The sequence below is a fragment of the Anthonomus grandis genome, chromosome 8 (genome assembly GCF_022605725.1).
Source record: "Anthonomus grandis grandis chromosome 8, icAntGran1.3, whole genome shotgun sequence".
NCBI classification, from domain to species: domain Eukaryota; kingdom Metazoa; phylum Arthropoda; class Insecta; order Coleoptera; family Curculionidae; genus Anthonomus; species Anthonomus grandis.
In genome coordinates, this window is record NC_065553.1 from 565,736 (window position 1) to 581,370 (window position 15,635).

At 33.0% G+C, this 15,635-nt stretch overlaps 3 protein-coding genes across 6 annotated transcripts in view; 1 reads left to right on the forward strand and 2 right to left on the reverse strand.

Annotated features, from left to right (window-relative positions):
- Window positions 1-4,553, forward strand: part of LOC126739506 (protein scabrous) — a 29,299-nt gene extending 24,746 nt beyond the window's left edge. Inside the window, exon 5 of the mRNA XM_050445237.1 lies at window positions 4,289-4,553. Within this exon, the coding sequence (XP_050301194.1) occupies window positions 4,289-4,553 (265 nt within the window). The remainder of the gene's footprint in view (window positions 1-4,288) is intronic.
- LOC126739522 (methyltransferase-like protein 22) overlaps window positions 1-15,315 on the reverse strand; it is a 135,513-nt gene extending 120,198 nt beyond the window's left edge. For 2 of the 4 annotated variants that reach the window (XM_050445266.1, XM_050445264.1), the window contains exon 1: window positions 15,164-15,315. In XM_050445266.1, coding sequence (XP_050301223.1) covers window positions 15,164-15,199 — 36 coding nt within the window. In that variant the 5' untranslated portion in view covers window positions 15,200-15,315. The remainder of the gene's footprint in view (window positions 1-15,163) is intronic. The other 2 variants (XM_050445265.1, XM_050445268.1) reach the window with 2 other exon arrangements.
- LOC126739519 (UDP-sugar transporter UST74c) lies at window positions 13,275-14,964 on the reverse strand. The gene has a single exon (XM_050445260.1). The coding sequence runs from the start codon at window positions 14,736-14,738 to the stop codon at window positions 13,758-13,760; it is 981 nt and encodes a 326-aa protein (XP_050301217.1). The 5' UTR covers window positions 14,739-14,964; the 3' UTR covers window positions 13,275-13,757.
- Window positions 15,316-15,635: the final 320 nt, after the last annotated feature.

Genomic DNA, 15,635 nt, shown 5'->3' on the forward strand with positions numbered 1-15,635 from the left:
TAGGACATTTAGCATATTATCCACCGGTGTATATCTATTACATTTTAGTATGACCCTCATGGCTCTGTTTTGTATGATTTGAAGTCTATTGATCTTGTAATGCGGAACACCAAACAGGAGTGCAGAACAAAAATCTAAATGCGGCACAATAATACTATTATAGATTAATAATTTTGTTTGTATAGATAGGTTTTTGCCAATTCTCGATAAAAAATTAATTTTTTTTGACATTTTGCGTGTTATGCTGTCTATATGCGAATAAAAATTCAAATGTGGATTCAAAAGAACACCCAGATATTTAATTTCTCTTTGGTAGGAAATTGTTTCATTATTAATTTTGATATTTATTGTATTTAAATTAACTTCATTTAATCTAATTTTATTTCCAAATAAACATAATTTTGTTTTAGCCGCATTAATGCTCAAGTTATTATCACACAACCATCTATATATATTATTTAAATCAAAATTTAGATCGTCTTGCATTTTATTTACATCTTTGCCCACAACATACAGCATAGTGTCATCCGCAAATAATACTGAATTACTTCTACTCATTACCTTAACAATATCATTTATATACATAAGGAATAAAATTGGGCCCAACACAGTGCCTTGAGGAACACCATGAACAATTTCTTTTGCAAGAGACAAATTATTTTTAAACTTGACCACTTGCTTTCTGTTATGTAAATACGACTTAAACCAATTTAGAACCGTACCTCTTATACCCATTTTTTCCATTTTAAGAAGTAAAATATTTCGATTTACTGTCTCAAAGGCTCTTCTAAAATCCAAGAAAATTGCTAAAACAAAATTTCCCTTATCTATTTCTCTATTAAAATTATCACAGATGTTAACTATCACAGATTCGCAAGAATGTTGAGGTCGAAACCCTGACTGATTTTTTGTTAAAATTTTATTATTATCGCAGTAAGTTTGTAGTTGGGTTTTTACAGTTAGCTCTAGAAGTTTTTCGTAAACTGGTACAGTATTTATAGGCCTAAATTCACTTGCCTGCTTTGTGTTTGAAACCTTAGGAACCGGTAAAATAGTAGAGACCTTCCAATTTTCTGGGAATTCACCATTTTGAAGCGATGTATTAATTATGTCTAACACACGGTTGCCTACAATATTAAATACATCTACAAGAACCTTTTTTGAGATACCACTTTCCCCTCCTTTAACATTTTTCATATTTTTTAATAGACACCTAGTTTAACTCATAGTGGTATTTTCAAATTTATCCCATATAGTATACGTTGATATATTATCAACTGTATTTTCTAAAACTGAAAATTTGGGTAAAATATCTACAATTTGATCTACGCTATTAATAAAGTATTTATTAAATTTATCTGCTATGTCCAACTCCTCAGTAAATGTCTGGCCCTCAAATACAACCTCATTTGGTAATACGGAATTTTTACCCGGTAGAAGGCTTTTAAGATTTTTCCAAAGCTCTACAGAATTATTTTTATTTTCATCTATAGCTTCGCGAAAATATTTATCTTTTTCTATTTTTATTTTATTCACTATTTGATTTCTTATCCTTTTATAACTATCCCATAAATATGTAGTGCCCTCCTGAATTGCCCTTACATATAACTTGTCCCTATTTTCCATTAGCTGTAAGATATCACAAGTTATCCATTTTTTATTTTTATATTTTTAGCTAACACATATTTTTAACTTGGGACACATTACATTTAAAATATTTCCTATATCTAAAACAAAAGAATTTGCCAAGATATTTACATCTGCTATATTATTGTTCCATGACCTGTCAGACAAGCAGTTTTGTAAAGTTTCTGTATGATAATGTTTCATGGACCGATGGTAGAATGTATTTTTTTCTTTTTCGTCGTTTGTGTTTGGAAGGCATACAGACACAATAGAGTGATCACTAATTTTTGGTGTGTGATGAACCTGAACCAATAAATTTTTATCATTTGATATAATAAAGTCAATCAAGGTGCTACTGTTGTTTGTTATTCTTGTAGGAGTGTTGACTAGTTGAGTGAATCCAGACCTATATATACTATTTAATATTTTTTCACCATAAAAGGAGTATTTTGTTAAATCAAAATTAAAGTCACCAGCTATAATATTTATGCCCTCAATGCTACTTACTTGGTCCAAATAGTTTGAAAAATATTCGATAAACCTCGCATCTCTATTGTTAGGGAGGTGATACAAAACACTACAAAGGTACTTGGATCCATTAAGAAATATTTCTATACTAACATTCCATACATACTCTTCCACACATTCTAATGTTAGTCGCTTATATTTAATATCTTTCCTTATCAAAATCATTACACCGCCTGTTCTTCTATTAGTTGTGGTACATTGTTCTAAGAAATAGCCATCCACTTCCAGTTCACACATTTCTTCCTCAGAAGATACATGAGTTTCGGATAATAGTAAGATCCTTGGTTTCCAACAATTTATTAATAAAACTATATTATCCTTGTTATTAAGATACCCCTGACAATTCAAATAAACCACATTTGAATTTTTATCAATATCTCTATCTAATTGCTACTTTAAATATTTACCCCTTTGAAGATTTTCGAGCCTTTGATATGTCGCACACTTCTTAACATCCCAAACCACATGATCAACCTCAACTTTCAAACCATATTTTTGATTAGCGGTAATACAATTAATACACTTAGGCTTACCTTCCAAACAATCTTTACCATCATGGTTACCAGTACATTTTGGACAAACTATGCTACCAGTGCAATCCTTCATAACATGACCATATTTGCAACATTTAAAGCATCGTATAATACCATAATCATGATAAACCCAGCAACGGTTCCATCCTATATTAATTTTTTGCCTATCTATTATGAAATTATAACTATCAATATCTACCTCAAATATAATATTACATTTTTTATTTATAGGTTTAGTTTTACGAACAATTTTTATATTAAAGTTTTTGCATGCAGATTTGAGTTCATTTTGCCTAATTACCTTATTAATAATTTCTTCATCACTGCTATTTAATTCACTCTCATCCACCCCGACTACTTTTATTCTGTTTTCCTTTATAGTTGGTTTAACAACAGTATAATTTTCTCCCAGTTTCCTCTGAATAGTTGACTGCACCCTGGTTATTTCCTTTTCTTCTCCACAATCAAGAATCACACCTCCATTTTTTGTATTCCTTCCCATTGAGATCCCAATACCTATGTCAGCAGGATCAACTTTATTTCTTAAATCCTCTTTAATCTTTTTTGCATCTTTGGTTTCACCCTTTTGTTGTACTACAAGAATGTTACTATTTTTTTTAAGAACATTTGAATAGGTTTTAGACTCCAAAGTTGAAGGTGTTGTCTGACGATTTTTTAAACCAGCTATTTCCTTCCTTAACTCTTCATTCTCCTTCAATAGCATATCCATTTTTTCAGTCAACAAATTAGTTTTATCAACCAACAGCCCTAGAGTTTGACTCATAGTTTCAATAGTGTTTTGATCAATAAAAGCCTCCTCTACTCTGCTTCGTTTTCTCGATCGTTCATTTCGATTTATGGTATCGATATCATTATTTACAGGAGTACAATGTTTACATTTCCATGAAGCCTTTTTCATGTGAAAGCCCCTCATGTCAATACTTTCACACTTCCCGTGAAAAAAATTTTTGCAACTCGTACATTGCACGGCAGATTTTAAATCATCAAAAGGTACTTCACATATAACGCAACTGTTAGGGTCAAAACCCTGTTCATCAAAGACACTTGCCATCCTTTAAACTTTCAATTTTGCCTCGATCCGGACCTGTACTGTATATGAAGCATCGCTTTCTTATCAGCACACGCACAATACGCACAATGTATCGTCTCGCTAAATCACCTTATCAGAGACTCGGCAAGCCGTTGAATTTAAAAGTAAACAACGATTGTTTTGGCTTTTTTACTATTTTAGGATAATAATTATGAAATGGATTTATCACATACATTTGAATCACCCTGTGGCCATATTTCAAAGTATTTTCCAGACATGCGCTATCGCGTACCAAAAAAATGTTGAGGTTAGAAAATGTTAACCCTTTTTTAGGCTTCATGGAAGACCGATGCACTGTTTCAGGACTTTGTATATTATTACTCAATGAACGGGATCCGTGGTACGACCTAGTTACATGGATTACATAATAACACTTAGTCTAAATATAATCGTTGCTATATAATATTATTCTATTAGCACTTTTCTAATTATACCCAATTATACTAGGTGTTAGTACATTACACTCCTAATCCATTGATCTTCTTTACAGATTAACCGTATCACACTATCATGGAAACGCCAGTGACGCCATGAACTACCAAAACAAAATGGAATTCTCCACGGTGGACAACGATCGGGATATCTCCAACACTCATTGTGCGAGCAACTACGAGGGAGGCTGGTGGTTCTCCCATTGCCAACAGGCGAACCTCAACGGAAACATTTACGATTTGACGTGGTTCGATAGCGCGAGGAACCAATGGATCGCCGTAGCACAGAGCGAGATGAAGATAAAACGTAGAGACGTTTGTTGATTTGCTGGGTAGAATTGTAATTAGGGAATTGCCCTAAAAAAGCGATCCAAAGATGATGAGTTTCTAGTGGGGGGAGTGAGGGTGGAAAAACAGTTGGAAATGATAGTCTGATCCCTGTAATGTAAAATAAAAAAGCCAGTAAAAGCCAAAGATATGCTAGTTCAAGATGTAAAGAGTTATGATTAGGTATTAGTTGATAATGAAATATGTAGGTACTTAAGAAGCTTAGCGAGGATGTACAGGTCTATTTATTTTAGTGTCTAGTGTTAAAGGGGCTCATTTTGCCAGGAAATAATTGCCAGTAAGTTGTATATATTGCACAGTGTAATCATTGTAAAAAAGCACCTTTAATGTATTTTGTACTGCCAAATAAAGAGAGATTTTCTTAATAAAATGTAGTTTTATTAATGCTGCAAAAGTAGGGAAAAAATTAGGGGTTCTTAATTATGTATGGCAGGTCTTGTGTAAACACCAACCAGTATTGTCCTTTAATTTAAATTGGAAAATTTCTATTATTAAGCTTTTACCAAAGCAAAATAGAATTGAAAATCTTTATGAGTTAAGACTAATTTCTCCTTTACAAATCTTTGCCAAAATGTTTGAATTAATAATAAATAATAAAAATAATCAATTTACAGCAAAATATGTACATAACAATTCAACAGTATTTCTTTCACCTGTTACCGAAATAGAAGTCATTGATCTATTAAAAAGTTTAAGTGATAGTTCTGCTCAAGACATCTTTGGTTTGAGCAATAAAATATTGAAACAACTTGCAAATGGTTTGGCCCTACCACTATCTCTAATAATAAACAAATGTTTTTCATCTGGTACATTTCCACAAAAGCTTAAAATAAGTAAAGTTGTTCCTATATTTAAAAAGGGTAATATGGATGATCCAGGAAATCATCGACCAATATCAATAATACCGATATTATCCAAGCCCATTGAGCTCTGTCTAAACCAACGTCTCATATCTTTTCTTGATAAACATAATTTACTTTCACCAGCGCAGTTTGGCTTTTGAAAAGGAAGATCCACTGCTAATGCACTCAGGGTAATGGTAGACTACCTGGTTGATGCATTTGAGGGGGGCAAGACAGTGAGTGCAATTTTCTGCGACCTCTCAAAAGCGTTCGACTGTGTCTCGCATAGTATTTTGTTGAGCAAGTTGGTTTTTTATGGTATCCGGGGTATTTGCCTGGAACTTATCCAGTCCTACCTTGTGAGCGTCAGCAGATGGTGACTTGTGGAGGCAGAACATCCTCCATACTTCGAATAACAACAGGGGTGCCTCAAGGATCAATCTTGGGTCCTCTTCTGTTTTTACTTTATGTAAATGAATTACCCGCCCACTTCTCAGAGATGATATCTGTACAATATGCGGATGACACAATTCTTCTCAGTCAGCATTCAGATCTGATTTCCCTACAGAATGGAACTAGTGCAACTCTTCACAAGTTAAAAGTATGGTTTGCTGACAATAATCTATGCTTGAATCTGAATAAAACAGAGGTGGTTAATTTCTCTTTAAGAAAAAGACATCAGAGAATAGACGCGATCAAATTTCTGGGTGTTTATCTAGATAATAAATTATCATGTAATAGATCTGGCAATAAAACTCTCGTCGGTTCTTTTTCTGTTGCGCAGAATTGTTCAATTGGCGCCTCCAGTAGTATGTAGAGCGGCGTATATGGGACTTTTTCAATCAAAGTTGTCATATGGACTGTTATTTTGGGGTAACTCGGCTGACTGGCAGAGAGCATTTAAGTTGCAAAAATCGGCACTCAGAATTCTAGAAAACAAAAAACCAACAGATAGTTGTAGACCTTTATTCAAAAATTTAAAAATCATGACAATGCCTGGCCTATACATTCACCAATGTCTGATATTTGCCAGAACATACTCTTTTAGATTTAGCACAGTGAATAGTAGGCACTTATATGACACCAGACATGGGGGAAATCTTTTACTTCCACAACACAGGCTTAGTCTGACCCATAAGGGCTATATGACTAATGCCATAAAACTTTTTAATGCAATGCCCGAAACCACAAAACAACTACATTTAAATAGATTTAAGCAAGTAACGAAAAACCTGATTTTGGAGATCTGTCCATACTCATTGGACGAATTCTACAATGGTCTTTAACCTAGTCTATCAAAATTTATCGAATACTATACTTTTATACCTGTATAACAAATGTTTCATACATACTTGTGAGCATTTCTGATGCGAACCAAAATTGTATTTTGTTTAATTTTTTTTTTAATTTGCTATGTTATGTAGGTAAAACTCTGATAGATTAATGTCTCCCTTTGTGCACTGTATTATTGACGATGCTAAGCTGTTGGATGTATTTGAGCAAATAAAGAAGTATTATTATTATTATTATTATTATTATTATTATTATTATTAATAGTGTTGCTTGAATTTGTAAATATGCATAAAATTACACCCCCATTACAGTCTGGTTTTCGGGAAAAAATCTGGAACAGTCACAACCCTGACAAAAGCATCTTCTAGGGTATCAGCCAATATGGATTCCTCATGTATTTCTTGCCTGGTACTGTTGGATTTTAGTAAGGCTTATGACCTCATAAATCAGAGACATGAAATCAACTGAGGAGACAGATTGTGGAACTTAATGGAGCAAGATCTAAACCTGTTTTTTATGTTTATTAAGTGCCGCAGGTTACCTTAGGCCCTCATTATTTAGCGTCTACACTAGCGATCTTCCAGAGTAGATTCGGTTTTATTCCGTAAATGCAGATGGTATACAGCTGTAATCCAGACTTTCTTACTTTTAATGCTTGTCCAAGACAGCATGAGATGATCTTGTTGATAAGAGCGCATACTAAAAAGTACTCATACTAATTCATTGGTTCTCATACAATAAAAAACAATTTCTTCACTTTAATTTTCTTACTTTACATATAAATAACAGGTTCTTCATTATACAGCATCATCAACAAAGAATCTCGGTATCTTAAACTTTCAAGTACATGCCAATAAAAAATTATTCTGCATTTATGCTTTACTTTTATGGTTGTATTAAATTAAATATAATTTGCCTAATAATATCAAATTAGTGCCTGCGAAGGCTCTTGTTTGGTCAGATCTAGATTACAGCATCATTGTTTTTTACAATTACCTCAATCTTGAAATATAGAACACAATTGAATAAGCTCAAAGTGCCTCTACAAGCTAAGACAATATTTGGTGTCTTTTATGGCAGTCGAATAAACAGCAATAAACGTTTAATCAGTGGCGGCTCCTTCTTAGGGTCAATTGGTCAATGACCCCCCTAAAATAATCTCATAAAAATACCAATTTTATTAAAAATATTTTTTATCTAAAACTTCACTGTGAATTATAAAATTCTCTAAGCAGTCTGCATTGGCAAAACAAATAAATATATTACCAACGTCGCGTCTCGCGCTCATCACACAAGCCCGTGGCTGGGCCGTATTTTAAATTGTCCCTATACAGTTCTTATGGCTTATGGAGAAATGCATGTAAAATAAAACAAAGAGGGCAGATTCGCATTTCGTGAGCGGGAGTGAGAGTCACCTTTCAGTCCTATATCTCTAATGTAGTCGACGGCCCGACTGGATGAATGTTTTGTTTGCCGCCCGCACTTTGACGGTATTGCATATATCGTGGCGCGTGTTTACATTTCGTAATTTATTTTTGTAACTATTATCGGATTTTTTTTTTCTGATTGAAAAAAAAACAAGATGAGTGTGAGTGTTGTTGACGAAATAATTGTCTTAAAATCTGCTGGAACATTAAATTATGAACGGCGCCTTGAGAAAAAGGAAAGTGGTCGACCAAAACCAAATATGAATTTAAAACAAACAACAAAGGATAGGGGTAAAGATATTCAAAGATATTTTAAAGAATCAATGTACAATTTGTGTGATTGAATTTGTGGCTGCAGTGTGAGAAATGCATTTTTTTGCTACCCGTGTTTATTGTTTTCGAATGACGCTGTATGGGCGAAAAATGGAGTAACTGACATTAAGCATTTAAAAGTGAAAATTACAAAGCATGCTTCTTCCACTACTCATATAAATTCATCAATGAGTTACGCAAGTTTAGGACGTGTTAACATAAGACAGCAACTTGATAGTGTATATCGTAAATCTGTGCATGACTTTAATGAATCGGTTTCTAAAAATAGGTATATCTTAAACAAACTAATCGACTGTGTAAAATTTTGCGGAGTTTTCGAAATTGCATTGCGCGGTCATGACGAAAGTAACAGCTCCAATAATCCTGGAATTTTTCTGGGCCTTATCGATTTTGTTTCTGAACTGGATTTAATGTTTAAAGAACATATTGAAAAAAGTACAGTATTTAAAGGAATATCAAAAACAATTCAGAACGATATTTTAGAATCAATGTTAGCCATTGTACATACTCATATAATTAAGGAGATTGGCCAGACAAATTTTGTGGCAATTCAAGTAGATGAGACCACAGACAGCTCCAATAAAACGCAGATGATTGTCATATTGCGATATGTATTAACTGGTATTGTACATGAAAGATTTTGGAAATTTGTTAACCCTCCAGGTACCACAGCACAACATTTAACTAATGTAATATTGGAAGAACTTCAATTATTAAAAATTAATGAAGCACCTGAAAAATTGATTGCCCAAAGTTACGATGGTGCATCAGTCATGAGCGGTAAACTGGGAGGAGTACAAACAAAAATTAAAGAAATATACCCAAATGCACACTTTATTCACTGCTGTGCCCATCAACTTAATCTTATCCTGCAAAAAGCGGCGAGTCAATATAAACCGATAAAAATATTTTTTGCAAATTTACACGCATTTTCGTCCTTTTTCGGCCGATCTCCAAAACGCACGATGGTTCTGGATAGAGTGGTTAAAGTAAGGCTACCTAAAGCTGCACCCACTCGATGGGCTTTCAATACAAAATGTGTTGAAATTGTATACACTTATAAAGATGATTTGAAATCTTGCTTAGAGGAAATTATTGACGAGGAGCAAGATGGTAACAATATAAATCAAGCAACTGGTTTAAAAAGACATTTGGAAGATGAGCTTTTTTTATTTTGGTTAAATTTTTTCCATAAAATAATGCCCCATGTTGATATATTGTTTAAACAATTGCAAATGCGAGATATTGATGTCATATCTGTCAAAAATTATATACTGTCTTTTAACAACAATATCCAAATAATTAGAAATACTATATTGGAATCAGAAGAACCAAGCACATCAACAGCAAAAAAAAGAAAAACTACTACAGCTACAGAGGATCCAAAGCGACGAACTGCACTGGAAATTTGTGATATTATTATATCTGAAATAAATCACAGGTTTGGTTTCAATGATCATCTCATGATGTCACAGTTATTCTACACAGAGAAATTTGAAGCATACACTACCAACTTTCCGCAAAATATTTTAAATATGGTGAAGGCTCATTATCCCACAGTAAATATTTCCAAACTAAAATCTGAACTTGAAGTCATATATTGTCGTGAGGATTTTCGCAATAGTGCCGGTGCAGTAGCCATATTTCAGCTTTTTATTAACATGAATTTGTCTGAAACATTTTCTGAAGCAGTGAAATTATTAAATATTTTGTGCACACTCCCTATGACAACCGTGGAAAGTGAGAGATGTTTTTCTACTTTAAAAAGAGTAAAAACATTCCTGCGTAATACGATGGGACAATCTAGACTTAGTGCCTTGTCTATGTTGAGCATCGAGAAAACGCTTGTCAAAAGCATTCCAAATTTCAATGAGAAGGTCATAGACTATTTTGCAGAACTAAAGGATAGGAGAATTGACTTAAAATATAAAAATATTTAAGATAGGTTTCATTTTAATAAATTTACAATTTATTATATATGTAAGAAGTACCGACGTGACGACGACGTGACGCTAGGTCATCATCATAGATCGTCGCCCCAATATTTATGTTTTGGGATACTTATGTCGGCGGGGCAATAACTTATTATAAGTTATTTGTTAATTAATAGTTATAGTTTATTACTAGTGACCTAAGAGTTATTTTTCTTTAGAATTTAAATTATGGTTACGTTAGTGTTTTTATATTTTTTTACTTTTTGGGACTGAACCGAGTTAGAGGGGACTCACTCTTTACCTTTCTTTAGGAAAGCATGTATTTTTGTTGTTCGTAACGTCGCAGTTTTATTATTAATATAATTTTTAATTTAATTATCGAGTTTTCTCACATATAAATATTCCTTTATATCAGTCGATAACCTGTTTATACCCTTTTTCCTATATTTTTATTTAAAATATTTACTCTAATAAAAAGGCAAAGTTAATTTTCGGAAAACGATTAAAGCATTTAAAGTTATTTTTACCTTCTAAATAGGGTAAATATCTCGATAAATATTATTGAGTTTTATCTAAGTCTGTATTTTCTATCTAAAATATAAATGCTAAAAGATCTTTCAAATACTTTAAAAAATCAATAGTTTGATTTGTTTTTTTTTATTAGAGTAAACTAAGTTTTCAAACCAAAATGACCCCCCTGAAGATTGACCCACGAGCCGCCACTGCGTTTAATTACTGTTAAATGGTCATAGAACTAGAATTTTTGACCGGTTTAAACCACAGTGGTAATCACAGCGCTGTTATCCAATATTTCTACGGTATAGTCGTTTTTTACTAGGTACTACTATATATTTTCTCTCGGTGGTCGAATAAGTAACATCAAAATCTCTAAATATTTTAACATATTTCGCTATTTTTTCCATTAGATGTTTAACTACGATCCCTTAGATATTTTACCAGGCACTACTAGTTATTTTTTTTATCTGGAAAAGACCACATTTCGAGTATTTGATGGCGGTCGAATAAGTACCGAAAAACACTAAGGAAAAATTAATAGGTAAAAATTGATAGAACTTAGGTAAAATTAATAGGAGTGTTTATTAAAATATCTCAGGGTTCTTAGTAGACTACCTCGGGCTTGTTACCTATTTAAGGCTTAATTATTTTCTAGCGGTCCATATATGTCTAACTCTCTACAATAAAGTCTATTCATAGAAAATGTATTTTCGATAAAAATCGATACTTTCTTGCTTGCCAAATTGGTCCTAGTAAGTTTTCGAAATATTTCAATAGATATTCCTATTTTTTTTCTTAAATAGACCTCAAGCCTGAGGTAGTCTACTAAGAACCCCTAGTTATTTTAATACTTCTATTCATGTTTATCTAAACGTACTTTTTGTTGTTAGTTATTCAACCGCCATCACATGCCTTAATTTGTAGGCAAAAACGTAACTAAGAGTGGTAAATATCTAGGGGATCGTAGTTTTAATGGATTGTGTGCTACTTATTGGACCGCCGAGCAGAAAATAAATAGGAATACTTACCTAAAATGGCTTAATATGAAGAGAAATGTGCTCATATAAAAACAATTTCAAAAGCAATAGAAAATATATATAATAGGTAACCTATCTGAATTGTATATAGGTAGGTAGCTAATATTAATTGTGGTGTATTTTTTTTATATACAGGGTGTCAATTTGAAAATTTTCAATGCAAATATCACCGAAACTAAAAAAGTTAGAAAAGCGCAATTTGGTACAAATGTTATATATGTAGGGGGAACTACAACTACCATATTTTAGTTACAAGGTGAGTCACTCCTTGGGCCCGATACACTCCAACCCCAAAATTTTAAATGCCACCACCACTATTGTGATACTTTAAATTAAAGGTCTTTTGGAGCAGTATTCACCTACACCAGAATTTATTTTATTTTTATTAGTTTATTTTATTCATCTAAGTTAAATAAAATAAACTCTGTTTTTATGAATTGTTATTTTATTTAATTAGATGCCCAAAATGCATACCATTTTGGCCTAACAAAAATATAATCTATTTTCAAACTCATTTCTCACATTTTGAAACACTTCTCTTGGAATAGATGCACATACTGTAATAATCCTTTGCCAAAAATCATCGAGTGAGGCTGGTTGTTTTTAACTGACCCAAGAAAAAAAATCGAGGGGGTGTTAGATCTGGTAATCTCGCCGGCCATTCCATTGGACATCTTCGCCCAATCTGGATTTCAATCCACTGATCTGGAAACGCATCGTGTAAAAATTGCCTCTCAGGAAGAACATAGGAGTGGCGCTCCGTCTTGTTGAAAATGTAATAAATCTTGGTTTAGGTTCCTACTGTCATGAATATTCAACTGATTTTCTATTTCATCAACAATTTGAATAGTAGTTTCCAACATTTCCAATTAAGTTTCGCCATTAAGGTTACTACTAATAAACATAGAGGCCCGACAACAGTGTGGTGCCGTTTAAAATTTTGGGGTTGGGGTGCGTCAGGGCCAATGAGTGACTCACCCTATAACCAAAATATGGTGGTTGTAATTTCCCATACCTGTATAACATTTGTACCAAATTACGCTTTTCTACCTTTTTTAGTTTCAGACACATTTGCATTGAAAGATGTCAAATTGACACCCTGTATAGATTATAAGGAGATACTACTATGGAGCAATTATTATGGTATTTATGGTATAGGGTTATTTAGTTTTGCTGGTAGGGTGTAGATTAATAAATTTTGTTTTAATATGTATATTTTTTAGATGGTATTTTAAGAGTTTATGCACATACAACACTTAGGTGCAATAAACATTGTTAACTTTATATACAAATTAAATTAAAAAAACAAGGCATACATTTTTATATTGCGTTTCTTTTACAAAATCACAGACAACAAAGAGAAAACCTTTAATCTAAAATATGGCTTTAATTTAACAATATATATATACAGCCTATATATAGCAAGAAGTTTTAAAACACCTATATATAATTAAATCTTATAATATAACCCTGTATAATACAACTGACCTGTATATAGCAATTAATTTCTCTTCACAACAATAATGATTAACCAGTTTTTTTTCAATGTTAACATTGAATAGCGAATGAAATTATACATAAAATTGACCATTGGGTAACACTTTAGCCTATCAAGAAGCAATCAATTTGTTTAAATATATAAGTAAGAACAGACTTATTATTAAGTCTTTATTAAACAGGCTTTGGTATAACAATTTACAATATATGTACATAATACAATAAGAGGGAAATTTAATTTACAAACCCCCCAAGTAAGTCAAGCCCTGTATTTACTTGCCCAACCCACCTCCCCCTTATACTATACAACTCCACTACTTTTCTCATTTACCAGTGGTGCATACCCTGTGTCCTTCCTCTTAAAAGTCACATAAGTATAAACCAAACTGCCTATCACGCTAATATTCAACCCTACAAAATTTACCCATGAAAATATATAGTCACCCCCAATCATCATCCCAAGATATGTGACACAAATATTCTTCAAACACCCAATAATGGTTGTGGTTAGTGCAGAATTATACAGGGTGCACAATATTACGCTATACATCAAAATAAAACCAAACACACAAGACAGTAGGAACTGTGAGACAAACAGCGGATCATCCCAACCCACGTAGTTATAGGCCTTATCTAAATCTCCTGTGTAAAAAGCCAAAAACAGAGCGGGTACAAGCATAAATAAACTGTTATAAAACATAAGACCGAACTTGCCCAGCTCTTTGGAATCCAACTTCTTCTTTGTATAAACCCCATTAATAGCTGTGAAAAAGTCATTTAATAGCACAAAAACATAACCTTGAAAGTTAAAAGCTAGATCATCACTGGCTGCCAGCACAGCACCTCCGACCATCATGTACACACTGAACTGAACACTAAAGGTAGGCCTTACTGCTAGTATATACAGCTCCAAAAGCATTGTCATCAATATAGAAAATCTCCTTAAAGCGGTAAACATTGGAAGGCTCAACTCCTTCGTCCCTCCCAGTCCAAATAGCATATTTCCAATATATATCAATGGCAAAGGGAATATTTTGCCAAAAGTGCTCAAGTCAAAACTGGGGAATGATACTATACGGAGCTTCTTGGCTAAAAACAACACCACTATTGTCGCGGTCATCTGGCCTATGCCCAAAACTTGAAAAGATGGGAACTTGTAGGTCGTTAACACTGTTTTGTTTACCACTGTTATTAAAAAGGAGGCTGCTCCATAAAATAGGGCTGATAGTACCTTTTTTAGGTACAGCTTCGGATCTGGGGTTTCCTCTTGGGTTCCAGTCATGGTTACAGCAGTAAAACACTTATCACAAACAATTTAAATTAAACATGGTAAGTAATTGGTGACACGTATCGCAGTATACGCGGCTGGAATATGGTTATTGTTGAAACGAGGATTACTGTGTTTATAATTGGTTAAGAGTTGTAATTTTATCAGTCCTATCTTGGTTTTCGTATACAGCAGGTTTAGGTTACGTCAATTTTTTACTTGAATTTTTTTTTATTTATTTTTTTGGAGGGGTCAAGGTGCTTGCCGGCAGAGACATCTGTCGAGCGCATTATGGTTTTACGAAGGATTCTGTACTTTTTGTCTGGAAGATTTTTTGTTTAATTTTAGCGTTGATATGCAAAAAACGGTTATTTACAAACAATTTTTGGGCTTTTAGACCTAATAATCAGATGTCATGTTTTGCTGAGAAAGCAACTTACCTGTATATCCATTTTAAGGTAGGCGCCTGAGCACATTTACCACTATTTTTAGTTCAATTTGTACTATTACACTGTTAAAAGTTTGTGTTTTTTTCCTAAAATATGCATTTTTTTATAAATAAAATATATAAACAATATTTAAAAATTGTCAATGTCAATGTCAAAGCAGAATTTGTTCCAGTGTTGCCGGATCAATAAATTCGAGGTCCCTAGAAGATGCTAAAAGTTGTAGAGCTTATAAATATTTTATAAATAAATATTTACTAAATTACATGAAAACAGATAAACCCTAAGGGTGAAAGACATTTTTAATTTGCTAATTTCCATTTCTATTTCTAATTCAATTTCTCTGTTACCAAGGTTATACGAGCACCTTAAAGTGGTTTAATGGAAATCGGTTTAAGATAATTCGCATGTATAAACACCTGTAATCCGCTTTAGCTTAAATCGATTTAAGGTGTAAACGCTTTCT

Excerpts from the sequence above, each read along its gene's own strand:
- LOC126739519 (XM_050445260.1), bottom strand. The coding sequence starts at position 14,738 with ATGACTGGAACCCAAGAGGAAACCCCAGATCCGAAGCTGTACCTAAAA.